This window comes from Tribolium castaneum, chromosome 6, assembly GCF_031307605.1.
Source record: "Tribolium castaneum strain GA2 chromosome 6, icTriCast1.1, whole genome shotgun sequence".
Taxonomy (NCBI): Eukaryota; Metazoa; Arthropoda; class Insecta; order Coleoptera; family Tenebrionidae; genus Tribolium; species Tribolium castaneum.
Window position 1 is genome coordinate 7,367,839 of NC_087399.1, and position 13,390 is coordinate 7,381,228.

The 13,390-nt window shown below is 33.8% G+C and overlaps 2 protein-coding genes across 8 annotated transcripts in view; one reads left to right on the forward strand and one right to left on the reverse strand.

Moving 5' to 3' along the window:
- The first annotated feature begins 66 nt into the window (after positions 1–66).
- On the forward strand, positions 67–4,691 carry LOC103313928 (uncharacterized). 2 transcript variants are annotated; one of them, XM_064357228.1, is made up of 5 exons: positions 67–221; positions 267–453; positions 508–574; positions 3,085–3,138; positions 3,190–4,691. In XM_064357228.1, the coding sequence occupies exons 4-5, from the start codon at positions 3,100–3,102 to the stop codon at positions 4,660–4,662; spliced, it is 1,512 nt and encodes a 503-aa protein (XP_064213298.1). In that variant the 5' UTR covers positions 67–221; positions 267–453; positions 508–574; positions 3,085–3,099; the 3' UTR covers positions 4,663–4,691. The 2 variants fall into 2 exon arrangements, with proteins under 2 accessions (XP_064213298.1, XP_064213297.1); XM_064357227.1 differs by having other exon boundaries at positions 267–574.
- A 972-nt stretch (positions 4,692–5,663) lies between these two features.
- The window catches only part of RapGAP1 (Rap GTPase activating protein 1), a 162,921-nt gene continuing 155,194 nt past the window's right edge, over positions 5,664–13,390 (reverse strand). For all 6 annotated transcript variants that reach the window (XM_008198451.3, XM_015982531.2, XM_008198452.3 and 3 more), the window contains 3 exons: positions 9,807–10,242; positions 9,399–9,752; positions 5,664–6,731 (listed from right to left, as the gene is read on the reverse strand). In XM_008198451.3, coding sequence (XP_008196673.1) covers positions 6,591–6,731; positions 9,399–9,752; positions 9,807–10,242 — 931 coding nt within the window. In that variant the 3' untranslated portion in view covers positions 5,664–6,590. The remainder of the gene's footprint in view (positions 6,732–9,398; positions 9,753–9,806; positions 10,243–13,390) is intronic.

Here is a 13,390-nt window from a genome sequence, read left to right on the forward strand (position 1 = left end):
GAGGCGCATTAGTATCAATTAGTAGGCAGCACACATTACACAGCTGTGTTACTGGAAGGCGTTTTGTTATCGCAACCTGTATTACCGACGGTCATTGTTAACGCCATTTTTAACAGTTTTGTTGTTTTGTGTTATATAACAAACAGCAAAATGTTAAAGCAGTGCTTTTACCTTGTTTTCAATTTTTACAACGAATAAAACATTCTTTGGAGCCATGAGAGGTAAGCCAATATAAATAAATTAACGGATAACAAAACTTACTGTAGAAAATGGAACGTAAACATGGGGCTTCAAGAATGTTGTTTGTTGGGTACAAGTATGTTACAACAATCAAAGACCCATGTTTCGATTCCCAAAGCCCCATCGGTGGAGACAGGTGGTCAAGAATCCTGGACAATGTAATTCGGATTTCTGGGGTCCAGGAGGAGGACAACAGCAGCAATTTGTTGCAAAGTGGGCTTATATTAAATGGATGATTAATATTTCTAGAAGAACACGATTTTCCAGCTTTTGCTCAACGTGAGGACAGAATCAAACTTTGAAAAATAAAAGTTTCAGCTGGAGCTAAGCACAGGTAATCACTCAGTGAGTAGTAGAAGTATTGAGTAAATAAGCCCTTTCACCCGATTTTTTTGAGCAATTTTTAGACGACTTTTGCGAAATAATTGAGTCTCTAATTGAAAAACGTGGTTAAACGATAGAAAAGAGCAAAAATGACAATATTTTTGAGTAGTTGGTTTGGAACAAAAATACGATTTTGAATTAGAAGTCCTCGGAGACAAGTAGTAAAGTCGGTTTATGAATCAATGAACCATACGATCATTTGAATGTATAATTACAGTCGGAGATTTTTTTTTTGTGATTCTTGATCTATTAGAAACTTGACGAAAAAACATTTCTTTTAATGGAGTTTGAATTTTTTTTTTAATATTTGAACGTTTTAGAGAAATACGTTTTTTTATATTATTTGCGATCACACGGGCCTTCATTTTTATATTTTGTTACGATAATTTTGATAATTGTTTTGCTTTTCTAAACCGTGTAGAAAAGTTATGAAACCAATAAAACAGGTGTATTTGTATTTGGTCATTGTATTTACATTACCACATCCAGGCTGACTCAATAGTGGGTCACCTCTGACAAACAAAATACCAAAATTATTTTTTGATACATTAATTTATTGAATTAACACTGCTTTTTATTATTTAAATAATGATAATCCTCATCGAAATTTTAACAAAATAACCATGTATCGTGGATTAATTGTGGATTAAATTTATTTTTATAACGATTGCCGATCTGGTCAACTGGAATCAGTATAATTGGTTGCATACAGACTGTCTCAACGATTCGAAAAAGCTCCATGACTGCTTATTATTAAAGATATTGACTTTTCCTTCTTTAAAATAATAGCTGCGTTCCTGCTTCATGTTTCTAAAATTTAGGGTATATATGCGGGATGTTTATGTAATAAAAAAAAGTAAAGTTATGGTTTTTCAAATGGAACACCCAAAATTTTATTGCATTTTTGGACGTAGCTTTTAATACTGATGATTTTAATCTTAACTTGTATTGGTCGATTCTGCTTAGTTTTTGAAATAATTTTATTTTTTTGACTTAAATACGTTTTATTAAAAAAATATTACACAAAAAACGGAGAATTATAGAAAAGTAGGACTTTCACCTTTTTAAAGGGAAAAGTTTAAACTTAAATCTGTTCCAATTGTTTAGCTTATTACAATTTATTAGAAACATATAAAAATTAAGAAGTTTGTTAAATTAAATGTTGAATAACTTGAAAAACTTAAATGGAACACCCTGTTTTTGTTTTTGCTTCTCAATGATTATTTAATTGTCTCTTAAAAAAGCATAAAGTGTCAAATGCCTAATCATAACCACAGCAACTCTATCATAGACCATTTGTAGTTTATACGGGAATTTAAAAATTTAAAAACAAAAAGTTGTAGATGTTTCAATGCAATAACTGACAACTAATGGCCTAACGGTAAAATTTAAGTTATTATTAGCAGAAAATTTAACTTTTTAACTACTGAAACAATAGTTAATAATTTTTTTTAATGTTTATAGTTAAATATCTTGCGAGACACTTAACTGTTAATGTTTTAAGAGAGAAATCTTTAAGGTTTTGTAGTGCATAATGTGCATAATGTTGTTATTCAACTTGCAAAAAACCTTTTCATTTTTTTTATCTACTTGATTGCAGTAAGCTAATAAAAATACATTCTTGAAGTTTGAACTTTCTTCTTTAAAATGGTAAAAGTTCTACTTTTTTGAGATTCTTAGCTTTTATGTATTGATTTTTTAAAAAAGTGTGTTTTTGTCACAAAAATCAAGGTAGTTCAAAAACAAAGGAAAAAAGAAATGAAAAACAAAAAATATGGGTTGTTCTATTTAAAAAAAAACGTACATTCGGTTCATTTCCATTAAAACCATTGTGGTGGAATTGACTAATCCGTTACCGTGGCAACTCATATAAAAGTTAATGCTAAGAGTATTCAATTTCCACCACAATGATTTTTATGAAAGTAAACTTAATATTAGGATGTGTTGTAGCTAAGGTTAGTATGTACGACTTTTGTAAAAAAAGATTAATTTTCTAACATTAAAGGTCAATAATAGACTTTCTTACATCGCTGTGACACCCTTATTTATAGAAATTCTGAAATAACCCACTATTGACTCACCCTGTATGGGTATGTTTATAAAGAACAATTATATTCGAGTTGAATTAACTCTGCCTGTACATTCCAGGACGTTACTGTTATTTAAATAAATAAAGGAAGGATTTTGTTTTATTTTTTATTAAAAGTCTCGTAATAGTGGATGGGTACAGAAACATTTAACATTTATAATTCTTTAAATATGGAAAATAAATAAAATACCCTGTTCGAAATTCTCGCTATAGTCGTGTTAGTTCTCCCGCCCACCGTTAGGTAGCGCTTTCGCTAAAAACGTGAGATAAACAGAGAGATACGCTTTTCCCTGTAAACAATTAAAGTGAGGTTATGATTAGTGCCCAGAAAAACTTTTTAATGTTTGATTGTAATAATTGTTTTTCTCAAGCTTGGGATAACCACAATGTCCAGCAGCGAAGACGAACTCTTCGATATCGACTGGGTACGTACTCGTTTTTGTTTGTGGTACCAATTTGAACGAATGCGTTTAAAGGGGGCTTCCAATGTATTCGACTGCTTCGATTACGTGGACCCGAATGTTTTATCGCCCCAAATTCAGGCAGTTTTGAAGAACGACATCGTTGGACTTCGCCGCCTCTTGCAAGAAGGAAAATCAGTCAACATCAACGACAACAAAGGCAACACTCCTCTTCACCACGCTGTACAATCACAGGGTAATTTAACATCCATTTTTAATTGTTTGATCGAACTGGAGGACATTCGACTCGACGCCGCCAATTTCAACGGGGAAACCCCCCTAATGCTCGCCCTCAAAAACGCGTATTACGTTCGCAAATTGCTGCAAAAGGGGGCCGACCCCAACTTGCGCTACCCCAACGGGGACTCCTTATTACACAAAGCCACAGATGTGGGGGTCGTGCGCTTGTTGTTGGAACATGGGGCTGATATTAACGCGCAAAATTTCAACGGCGAGACTCCTCTATTTCATGCTTGCCAACAAAAGGAAATAGAATTGGTACACTTGTATTTATACCACGGGGCTGATGTGACGATTAGTAACAATTGCGGTTTATTGGCATTTGATATTTGTCCCGAAAGTGTGGACAGTCTTTTTTACTTAACTTTTGACGAACACACTGAGGTCAGTTTGCTCAGTTTGTTCAAAACAATAGAGAAAAAATCTCCGTACCTGACGGAAATTGTAAAGCTAACAAGAAATGTTACCTACACTAGAAAACAACTGAATGAGTTGGTGGCTCAAATCAGCCTACCGTGGTGTGAGGTTTTTTTCGATTTAGTTGATTCGTTTATTAACCGAGAGTTTGCAAATTCAATGCAAGTCTTTCGTTTAATGAGTGTTAGAACACAAACTTGTGACGTGGTCACAATTGAAGATTTTTTGTACATTTTTTTATATTTTTATGTTCAGGACAATTCGCTGTGTCCGCTTTTGCGAAATATCCATCTGAGAGGCCAGTTGTTATTACAGTTTGCCATGAACTTTGTGTGTTATTGTGCAAGTCAGGGGACTGAAGTCACTTCAGAGGTTTTGGACGTGGTTTACCACGAGTTTGGTTTTTGTGAATTTTACCGAACGTTACTGAATGTTGCCAAAATTCGAAACCATTGTTGCAAGTTTGATTCGTATGCGGGTCGCAATTTTATGGCGTTTTTCACCTACGATTTGAATTTAAGCATTGATATGGTCGAGCGTTTCCCAAAAGAAAATCTTGAAGCGCAGTGTTTTGCAAAATTGTTGAAATTCTTTAATGTTGTAAAATACAAGGATAAGTTTCCGCATTTGTTCGAGATGTTTGGTCGTAAACTTGGAGTATCAGCAGTGCCTTCTTTGGTCGAGTTGAGTCGAAATGCCGCTCGCAAATTTATCATTTCCAAGCTCAAAGTGGAGGATAATGTCCAGTTTTTGACTGTTGTTAACCACCTTCCCGTTCCTAACGTTGTTAAACAAATCATTATTTACCAAAAAGAAATTTACAATATTTAATGTTACGATGAAATAAATTTTTGTTATGACTTGGTGTTTTAGTTGAAACCCATCCAAACCGTCCTTTACGCGATTCAAATGCACCTAAAATATCCTAATTTCTCGCGCCTCCAAAAATAAATGAAATTTTTCGGAGTTAACAAAAAATGGCGCAAAAATTGCCCAGGGTAACAAAAAATGGAGCAAAAAATCGGCGGGGTCACAAAAAATGGCGCAAAAAATTTCGCGTGTCACAAAAACACCGACAAAAAATGACTTTTCGAAAATTTAACATTTTTAAAGAACTTGGAAATAAATTAAAATTTTTGGAGTCAACAAAAAATGGCGCAAAAAATCGGCGGCGTCACAAAAAATGGCGTAAAAAATCGGCGGGACCACAAAAAATGGCGCAAAAAATGACTTTTCGAAAATTTAACATTTTTAAAGAACTTTGAAATAAATTAAAATTTTTGGAGTCAACAAAAAATGGCGCAAAAAATCGGCGGGGTCACAAAAAATGGCGCAAAAAATTTCGCGTGTCACAAAAACATCGACAAAAAATGGCTTTTCGAAAATTTAACATTTTTAAAGAACTTGGAAATAAATTAAAATTTTTGGAGTCAACAAAAAATGGCGCAAAAAATCGGCGGGGTCACAAAAAATGGCGCAAAAAATTTCGCCTGTCACAAAAACATCGACAAAAAATGGCTTTTCGAAAATTTAACATTTTTAAAGAACTTAGAAATAAATTAAAATTTTTGAAGTCAACAAAAAATGGCGCAAAAAATCGGCGGGATCACAAAAAATGGCGCAAAAAATCGGCGGGACCACAAAAAATGGCTTTTCGAAAATTTAACATTTTTAAAGAACTTAGAAATAAATTAAAATTTTTGGAATCAACAAAAAATGACGCAAAAAATCGGCGGGGTCACAAAAAATGGCGCAAAAAATCGGCGGGACCACAAAAAATGGCGCAAAAAATCGGCGGGGGTCACAAAAAATGGCGCAAAAAATTCGCTAAATTGATTTAATGAATTTATTTGCAGAAAACATCGTCGTTACGACAAATCAAGGTACATAAAAGAGTTACATAATCTATATACAAAGAACACTTAATAATCGTATGAATTAATAGGTACTTAAAATAAAAAGCTTTCGAATAAAGAGTTAAATAATTGTAATTTGTAACGATTACACTTAAATGAATATTTGTATCACTTCAGATCGTCCTAAGAAGGCCATAGATTCGTCTGGAGGAGTTAATGCCAGACGTTGATTACACCTATTACAGTTCTCAGTTAGAAGAGTATGTAATCGTGTGTTTCCTATGTACAAAATAAAAACTTAATGTAATGGGTACTAAACTTTAGTAATACATATTGCAGTTGTACAAACTTAAAAAAATGAACAGAGTAAAAATATAGAAATCTACATTATTAACAATATCCTCAGGAAACTCTGCTCGCCTTACGAACTAATAAATACTTTGTTATGTACACTTAGTAAATAATTTAATTTCTGAAACAGAATTTTTGGGGAATGTTAACTTTGGTATCATTTTGTTGGTAAAGTTGTATTATAACTATACAGACAATATTAATAAATATTTAAAAAACTAAACAATTCTTCGAAGAGAAAAAGAAAAGGCCCACTCCCTCAATGAGTAACTTCGTTGTTCATTCGAGTATTGCGACTAAAATAAAAAACGAAAATCCCCTGTTTACTCATAAAGGGACGAAAACGCGAAACAAAAACCCAGATGATATCACAAGGCAGTGAAGAGAATACGTATTTTGTGTGGATGCATCTATGTGTAGGTAATGTGCAAACATCTAATTGACACCGTTTACATATCAGCTATGTAAAGATTTGAGAAGAAACAGAAAGTAATCGATTATTTTAAATATTAAAACAATAATTACCGCAACGAAACGCAATAATAACAATAATTAAACCGGAGATCTGTCCCCATTGGGACTGTAATCCTTCAGCAGCTCCCGCAACCTGATGATTTCCTTCTTGGCCGCTTCCAGGTCGCCCTGCAAACTCAACTCCTTCTCTCGCAGCCGCTTGATGTCCCGCTGACAGCTCTGCAAACATCACGCAATTTAATATTTAAAAAATATCTTTGGAATTACAAAAATTGAGTTAAAATTACACTACAGGAATTACAGGAATTTTGATAAACATTTTTTGGGTTTACTGAAAGTATAACTGTTTTTCATATTTTATGCATCGAAGTGGGCTCTGAAAGGGATAATTTTAATTTTTAATTTTAATTTTAATTTTAAAGGTGGTAACCATGCGAAAACAAACCAACTAACCAGTTTCTTGATTTGGTAGTTAAGTTGGTAGCGATGCTTTTTTTTAATGTAGTAGTTGGTGCTATTAATTCACTGTCTAATTTTGACAGCCGTACAAGTGCATTGTCAATAATTTTAAAACATTAGTTGTGAACACTTGTGAAAATGCGGAATATATTTCATTCATTTAAATAATTGGGTGACAATGAAGCTTTTTCAGCAGCTACCTGATTGATTATTTGTTTCCCTGAAGAAGCTCCCAAAAAAGGTGGCAAAACGTTTGTAGTAATAATATAAAAAAATAAGCAAAAAAACGCACCACCTTGCCTGCTATCCCAATAAATAAATAATTAAATCATACACAAATATTTAAATAATAAATTTATAAAATATAATAAAAAATAATAAATTTAATTTAAATAATAAATAAAATATTACAGTTTTATCACCATAAGCAATCGAATACGTAAGAATTTGTTAATTAGGTAAAACAATGGTACCAATCCTAATTAAAAAAATACTATTGATGGTGATGCCAACCTAACGACTCTTAATAGTTGGTTATGGCAATAAATCGGCTTTATATTCATTGCACATTGAAATAACCAAATAAATTACTAGTGTCAATAGAATTACTTTTGTGATAATTGTTAATCATTTAAAATTTTTCCTGCATTAAAAAATAATAAGTAAAGTTTTAAAAGTCGTTTGCGTTAATTGACAGTAATAGCACAGATTATGTGGTTAGCACCAGATGAGCCACCAATTTGTTTATGAGCGAAACTACAGATGGCGTCGCATGTGCACGAATGTGATTGGTGACTCTAGACGAAGCTGCATTTTCGAATGTTTTTGGTGAATTTGTTGATACTAATCAACAATGTTAACCTATTCCCCCAAATTTTTATTACAGTTTACTATGATAGTAAAATTTATAATATAACCTTAAAATAGTTTATTATGATAATTACAAAGTATGTTATAAGTGTTTAATTACATTATTAGAATTGAAGAAAAATAAATCTGCTATATTTAAAACAGTTTCCATTAAACGTTTAAGGTAAAACTGCGTTCAACTTAGAATCAATTACATTGTGAAGTCAGCGACCAACATTGATTTTATGTTTTTTAAAAAAAAAAGTATATATTTTTATATAGAAAATCACAAGAAATTATGAACGACACTTACTTACATTTTCAAAAAAATCTTTGTTTTTTATTTTATTTTTTTTAATTAAAGTAAACATTAAAATTTATGGTATTTTTACGCAAATATCGAACAATCTCTCAGGTGGTAATAAAGGACAACAAACTGAAATAAAAGTTTCATGATGACAAAAAATTGATTTTTTTAACAAGATATGCATATCTCTTCAAAGTTAAATTTTTATTTGGCACTTCAGACTATATTTTTTGACTTTAGTTAGCGAAAACGACAGCTCTTGCAACATCAAACAAATCCCTGTTTAAAAAAATCAACAATTCATGTCTTATGATGTATAAAACAAAAAAAAAACAAAAAATTAAAGTCGACATCATTCCAAACAAAAAAGCAACAATCGGTACCTTTGCTAAGGAAAACAAATTAAAAATCTATAAAATTAAGTCGCTTGAAAAGAATCTTACTTTATTTTTGTGTTTCACTGAACTCTTTTTAATTACCCTGTATTTTATTTATTAAAGCTTTTTATTTAGAAAAATGAAGATGTATTACTTATTACTTATTACTTATAATAATTCTTGGTTCACAAGCCCTTTGCAACTTGATCAGTTTTTACTACACAATGTACACTTTAATGATTAAATTTGTTGCTTCATGATTTTATTATTCAAGTTTACTTCCGCACAGATTATTTAACTTTTGATAATGTAACACTAAACTCGCGTTCTGTAGTTCCACAAATCACACAACATGAGGTGTCTTAACTTTATGATTTGATTGCTTATTTAATTTTTTTACATTTACTACCTGTTATTGGTCTTCACAATAATGAAACATTTTTTAAATGACAAAGAAAAAGAAAAAAGCATCAAAAGAAAAATGAAGTGTGATTCTAAATTATGACGGAATGATCTGGGAACGAGTTTGGAATACAAGAAGTTCAAATACTTGGCATTTTTATAATTCAATACAGTCTGACAATGAAAAAAATTTCAAGTTTCAAAAATTACAGGTTCCTTTAAAGCGCGACGCGCGCGCCATCTACCGTAATTTACCAATTTGCTAAGTTTACTTTTTGGGCTAGTGGACAGACTTTACATTACTGCCAATCAACGATCGGTTTAAAGGTTTACCAACATAGTTTTACTACTGTTACTGTAAATAGAAAAAATAAAACTTCAGAAATAGCAAAATATCATTAAAAATTAACAACGTAATCAAGTGACTTTAGTAACACAGTTAATAGCTAACTTGATGTTTGTACACATTGTATCGCCTCATTATTTACTCACCACATTCTGTCTCAACAAGTCCAGTTTATCACACTTGAGTTTGGCCACTTCCTGGGCGAGCACTTCGCTACTGCTGGGGCCCGTCGTGCTCGTGGGCCTCTCCTGGCACACGCTGCACGCCTTCGCCGCCGTTTCGGCACTCGACATGCTCTCCAGACCGGTGTCACTGTCGATATAGCCCCCAGCCAAGTGCTCCTCCAGGTCCTCACTGGTGAGGGACGAATCGTCACTAGCCTCCGACATCGCAGGATGTGCATGAGCGTGTGCCGTGAGATCGGGCGAGGACGCCGTCGACGAGTTCGGACTCTTCTTCCCGTTCGAAACGATCGAACTTTTCGACAGCGAACGCCCACTCTGCAAAAAAAAAACATTTAGCAACGAGCCGGAGCCGAGTGTCGCACTACGCACCGATGGCGTCGACTCGGAGATGGTCGGCTGGCTCGACTTCTTCGACAGTCGTTCGTGTCCGTTCGCATTAGCTAAGTTGTTATCGACGCTTTGGCTCGACTTAACCCTCGCACTCCACGCCTTCTTGACGGTGTCGATGAAGCGCGACCCGGGCCCGGAATCGCTCTTCGGCGTTCCGGGAACGACAGTCGCACTGCCGCCCAGGAATTCGTTCGTTTTCTCTTTGAGGTCTTCGGTGAGGGTCTGGAGGAGCGAAGTGCGCGTCCGTAGCTCCAATTTGGCGAATTTGTCGGCTTTGTAACAGGCGTTTTCGGCGTTGATCAACTTCGTCAAAAGGAACTCTTTGAATTCGGGGCCGTGGCGGAAGACGGCGGGCGTCGGCAGCGTCGGACCGAAAAAGGGGACGTCGTCACGCGCCGTCACGCTCACGTTGTACCTGAAATTTGAATGCTTGAAAGCTGTTTGCATCGGATTTCCTCAAAGGATATCTTCGTGTTTGTAATGCGATAAGAGATCGGCGCGAGGAATTGCAAGGACGTTACTCGCGTCTCTAGTTTCGTCATTTTTCAATACACAAATGTGGGACATACTTTGTTTGTTCTACGGTCGCACGGCACAAGAATGCTAATGAGCTTCTTAATTTTACTCACTTTTTGCGACAACTAACGGACCTTCGAATGTAAAACAGGCAAACAGCCATCCTATTTTAACTGCACACATTTCTTCAGTTTTTTTAAACAGTTTCAGTAGAAGTGAATTTGTCATTGCGCGAACTTAGTACCAGCCAAACTGTTTAGGAGCAAGAAAAAGTGATACAAAGTGATGACGGACGGGACAAAAAAAACTCACGCTTTTATCGTTAAACAATTGTTATAAAATACTATTAATTTCAAAGACATTATTCCAACAATTATATTTAAAGTAAAAGGTGGAAAATGTGAACGACTTCTGATTACTTTACTTTCTGTTTACACATGACAGACGGGACAAAAAAACTTGTGTATGAATATAACTTAAAAAATTTATTTAAACAGTGGAAATTAAAAATTATTGGTCTTGTTTAACGACGTAAGAAATAATTGCAATAACGGACGGGACAGCAAAATTTACGACGATAAAAAATATTACTAATCAGTTTATTTACCGATTTCCATTTTCTAAACTACCAGAAATTAGAAAAACACTTCAAAAATTATCCAACAGTTGTAGTCCGTCAGATGTCAACAGTATTTTGTTATTGCCTATACGGGAATAAAATTAAGTAGGTGCCCTCTGGTGACGACATGTCGTACTTGCCGAAAACAGTAACGAAATTTTCGTAATTCCTCAGGGTGAGTCATTTATATGGGCGTGCTCGATCGCACCTACACTGCGTCAAAGATTGTGCTCTTAATTCTTAAAGTTCTTAAATTATTTTGCCCTATACAGGGTGTTTCATTTTTACAGTGCAGCCGTTAACATAGTTTTTTTTAATGGCAACCCCTGTATATGTGTACATGTTTAATTGTGCACTTTTTAGGCTTGATAAATCAGTTTAGTTTTTGCAATTTGCTTTAACCATTCAGAAGTTATTTAATTTTTTTTACAATTTTGTGCGTCTGCGGGCACATAATTAAAAAATCACAGTGTGCTTGGTTTTCAAGATACTGAGTTGCGATTTTGTCTGTGTGTAAACAACTGTCGGGGGTATCTTTCGGCGATAAGACTGTCCATTTACATTGTAGCAGTACCATGCTGTGACACATTCATTTTGGTAAACTTTGAAGGACCATAACTTGTTTTTTTTAAATAGCACTCTGTATTTTGTTATTTTGTATTTTGTTTGTTATTTTTAAAGTTGAAAAATGCACGTAAAATCCCTTAGATACCAACGTAGTGTGCTATGTAAAACATTCTGACCTAACATTAGACTGGCGTTTTTTGTACGTGACATTTTGATTTTTTTGTGAAAATGAATTTTTCATGTAAAGTGCATACACTCTAATCGAGATGTAAACTTTAATTATGTTAAAAAGTCATTAAATACACATTAAAAGTGGTGAATTTTTAAAAAGAATTGACCAATATATATTACTTTATTGCTTAAGAATGCCGTCATTTTAAACAGTTTTGTAACTGCAAGTAATATGTTATCGCTGTTGATTTGTTATACCTTGTTTTTTTTATTTCCTTATTTCTCCATTGTAAATGTCATTTTTATTTACTAATTTCTTGTAAAAATTTTATGTCTTTTACGCGAAACTTTACATACTAAAATTATTTTGAAAATTTCGGTGTCAGGTTGCATTATTTCTGGAATGACTATAAAATTAGGCAACGTTTAAAAATAGTTATTTATTGATTACAATTACGTTCGCTTAAATTAACTGGCTGTGTTTACTTTTACTGGAAAAAATCTCGTTCGACTGAAACAAGTGGATGTAATTGCGTTAAATAAACCTACATCGAGTCACGAGCTTTCTTTCCAACGTAATGTAAAAATCAATGCGCGTGTCTGAAATATGGCCTGAAAAATATTCAATGATTCCCGTAACGGCATGTAAATTATGTTTTGAAACACTAGAGTTTATCGCGTTTTTATTCATATTTTGAAAAAATATTTGCATTATTATGGTTATGCAACAATTAACTGTGAAAAATCATCACGAATGTAAAAGTTGAAAGAATCCATTAAGTCCTCCACCTGCTACGACAAGTAAAAATTAAGACGAGTTTTTTATGGAAGAAACTACAAGAAAATCGCATTCAATCAATTGGCATTTGTGAGAGTGTCGAGAAATTAAACTTTCTCTGTGTCAAAATTTTTCAATACTCTGCTGCAACACTATCGTGAAATATTCACAAACACTGGACCAGCTTTATTCCGGAATTTATGACACCACTAACTGTGCAATACTGAAACTTTTATCAGTTTTAATTATTAACCACTCCGGACGGCTTGGTGCCAAAACCGATTTTTAATTGAAAAATTGCCACTCACTGGTTTTCTACGAGAAATGAAAGTTTTTTGTCTTGTCGCACTGAAAATAAGTCCGTTTCGCATCATATCTGTAAAAACGTGTGAGTGACAGTGTCGTCGACCTAATTTTCGACCTGTCTGTTCATAATAACGGAAAACGCTTGATTAGACCGGATTTTATTCTGTAAATTAACGAGTATGAGGTTGCGAAACCGGCGGTCGCATTGAATTTTTGTCGTCTCGACCGATTATGGTATTAATCTTGTGTAAGGTGCAGAATTGGCAATCTCACACTAGAATCAATTACTTTTACCTCGGGAAAAACAACTAATTAAGTGCGGCTAAATCAATTAAGAAAAAACGAAACGAATGTACAAACTTTTAAAAACTAGGGACTGCAGTAACGGTTCGAGTCGGAAAAAGTCAACAAATGCTCTCTAATGATCTCCGTTTGACAGTACTTAATTTAATGCGCTGTCTTAAAACTTATCCAATTAAATAAACTTACTTTATGGAGTAACAATCTGAGCTAAACTTCTGTAATCATTTTCAATTTGTTTTATCGCAAAGTCAACAATTGCAGAAAATTCGGCCGAAATTAATACTGTTTCAGCCAATTTACGGT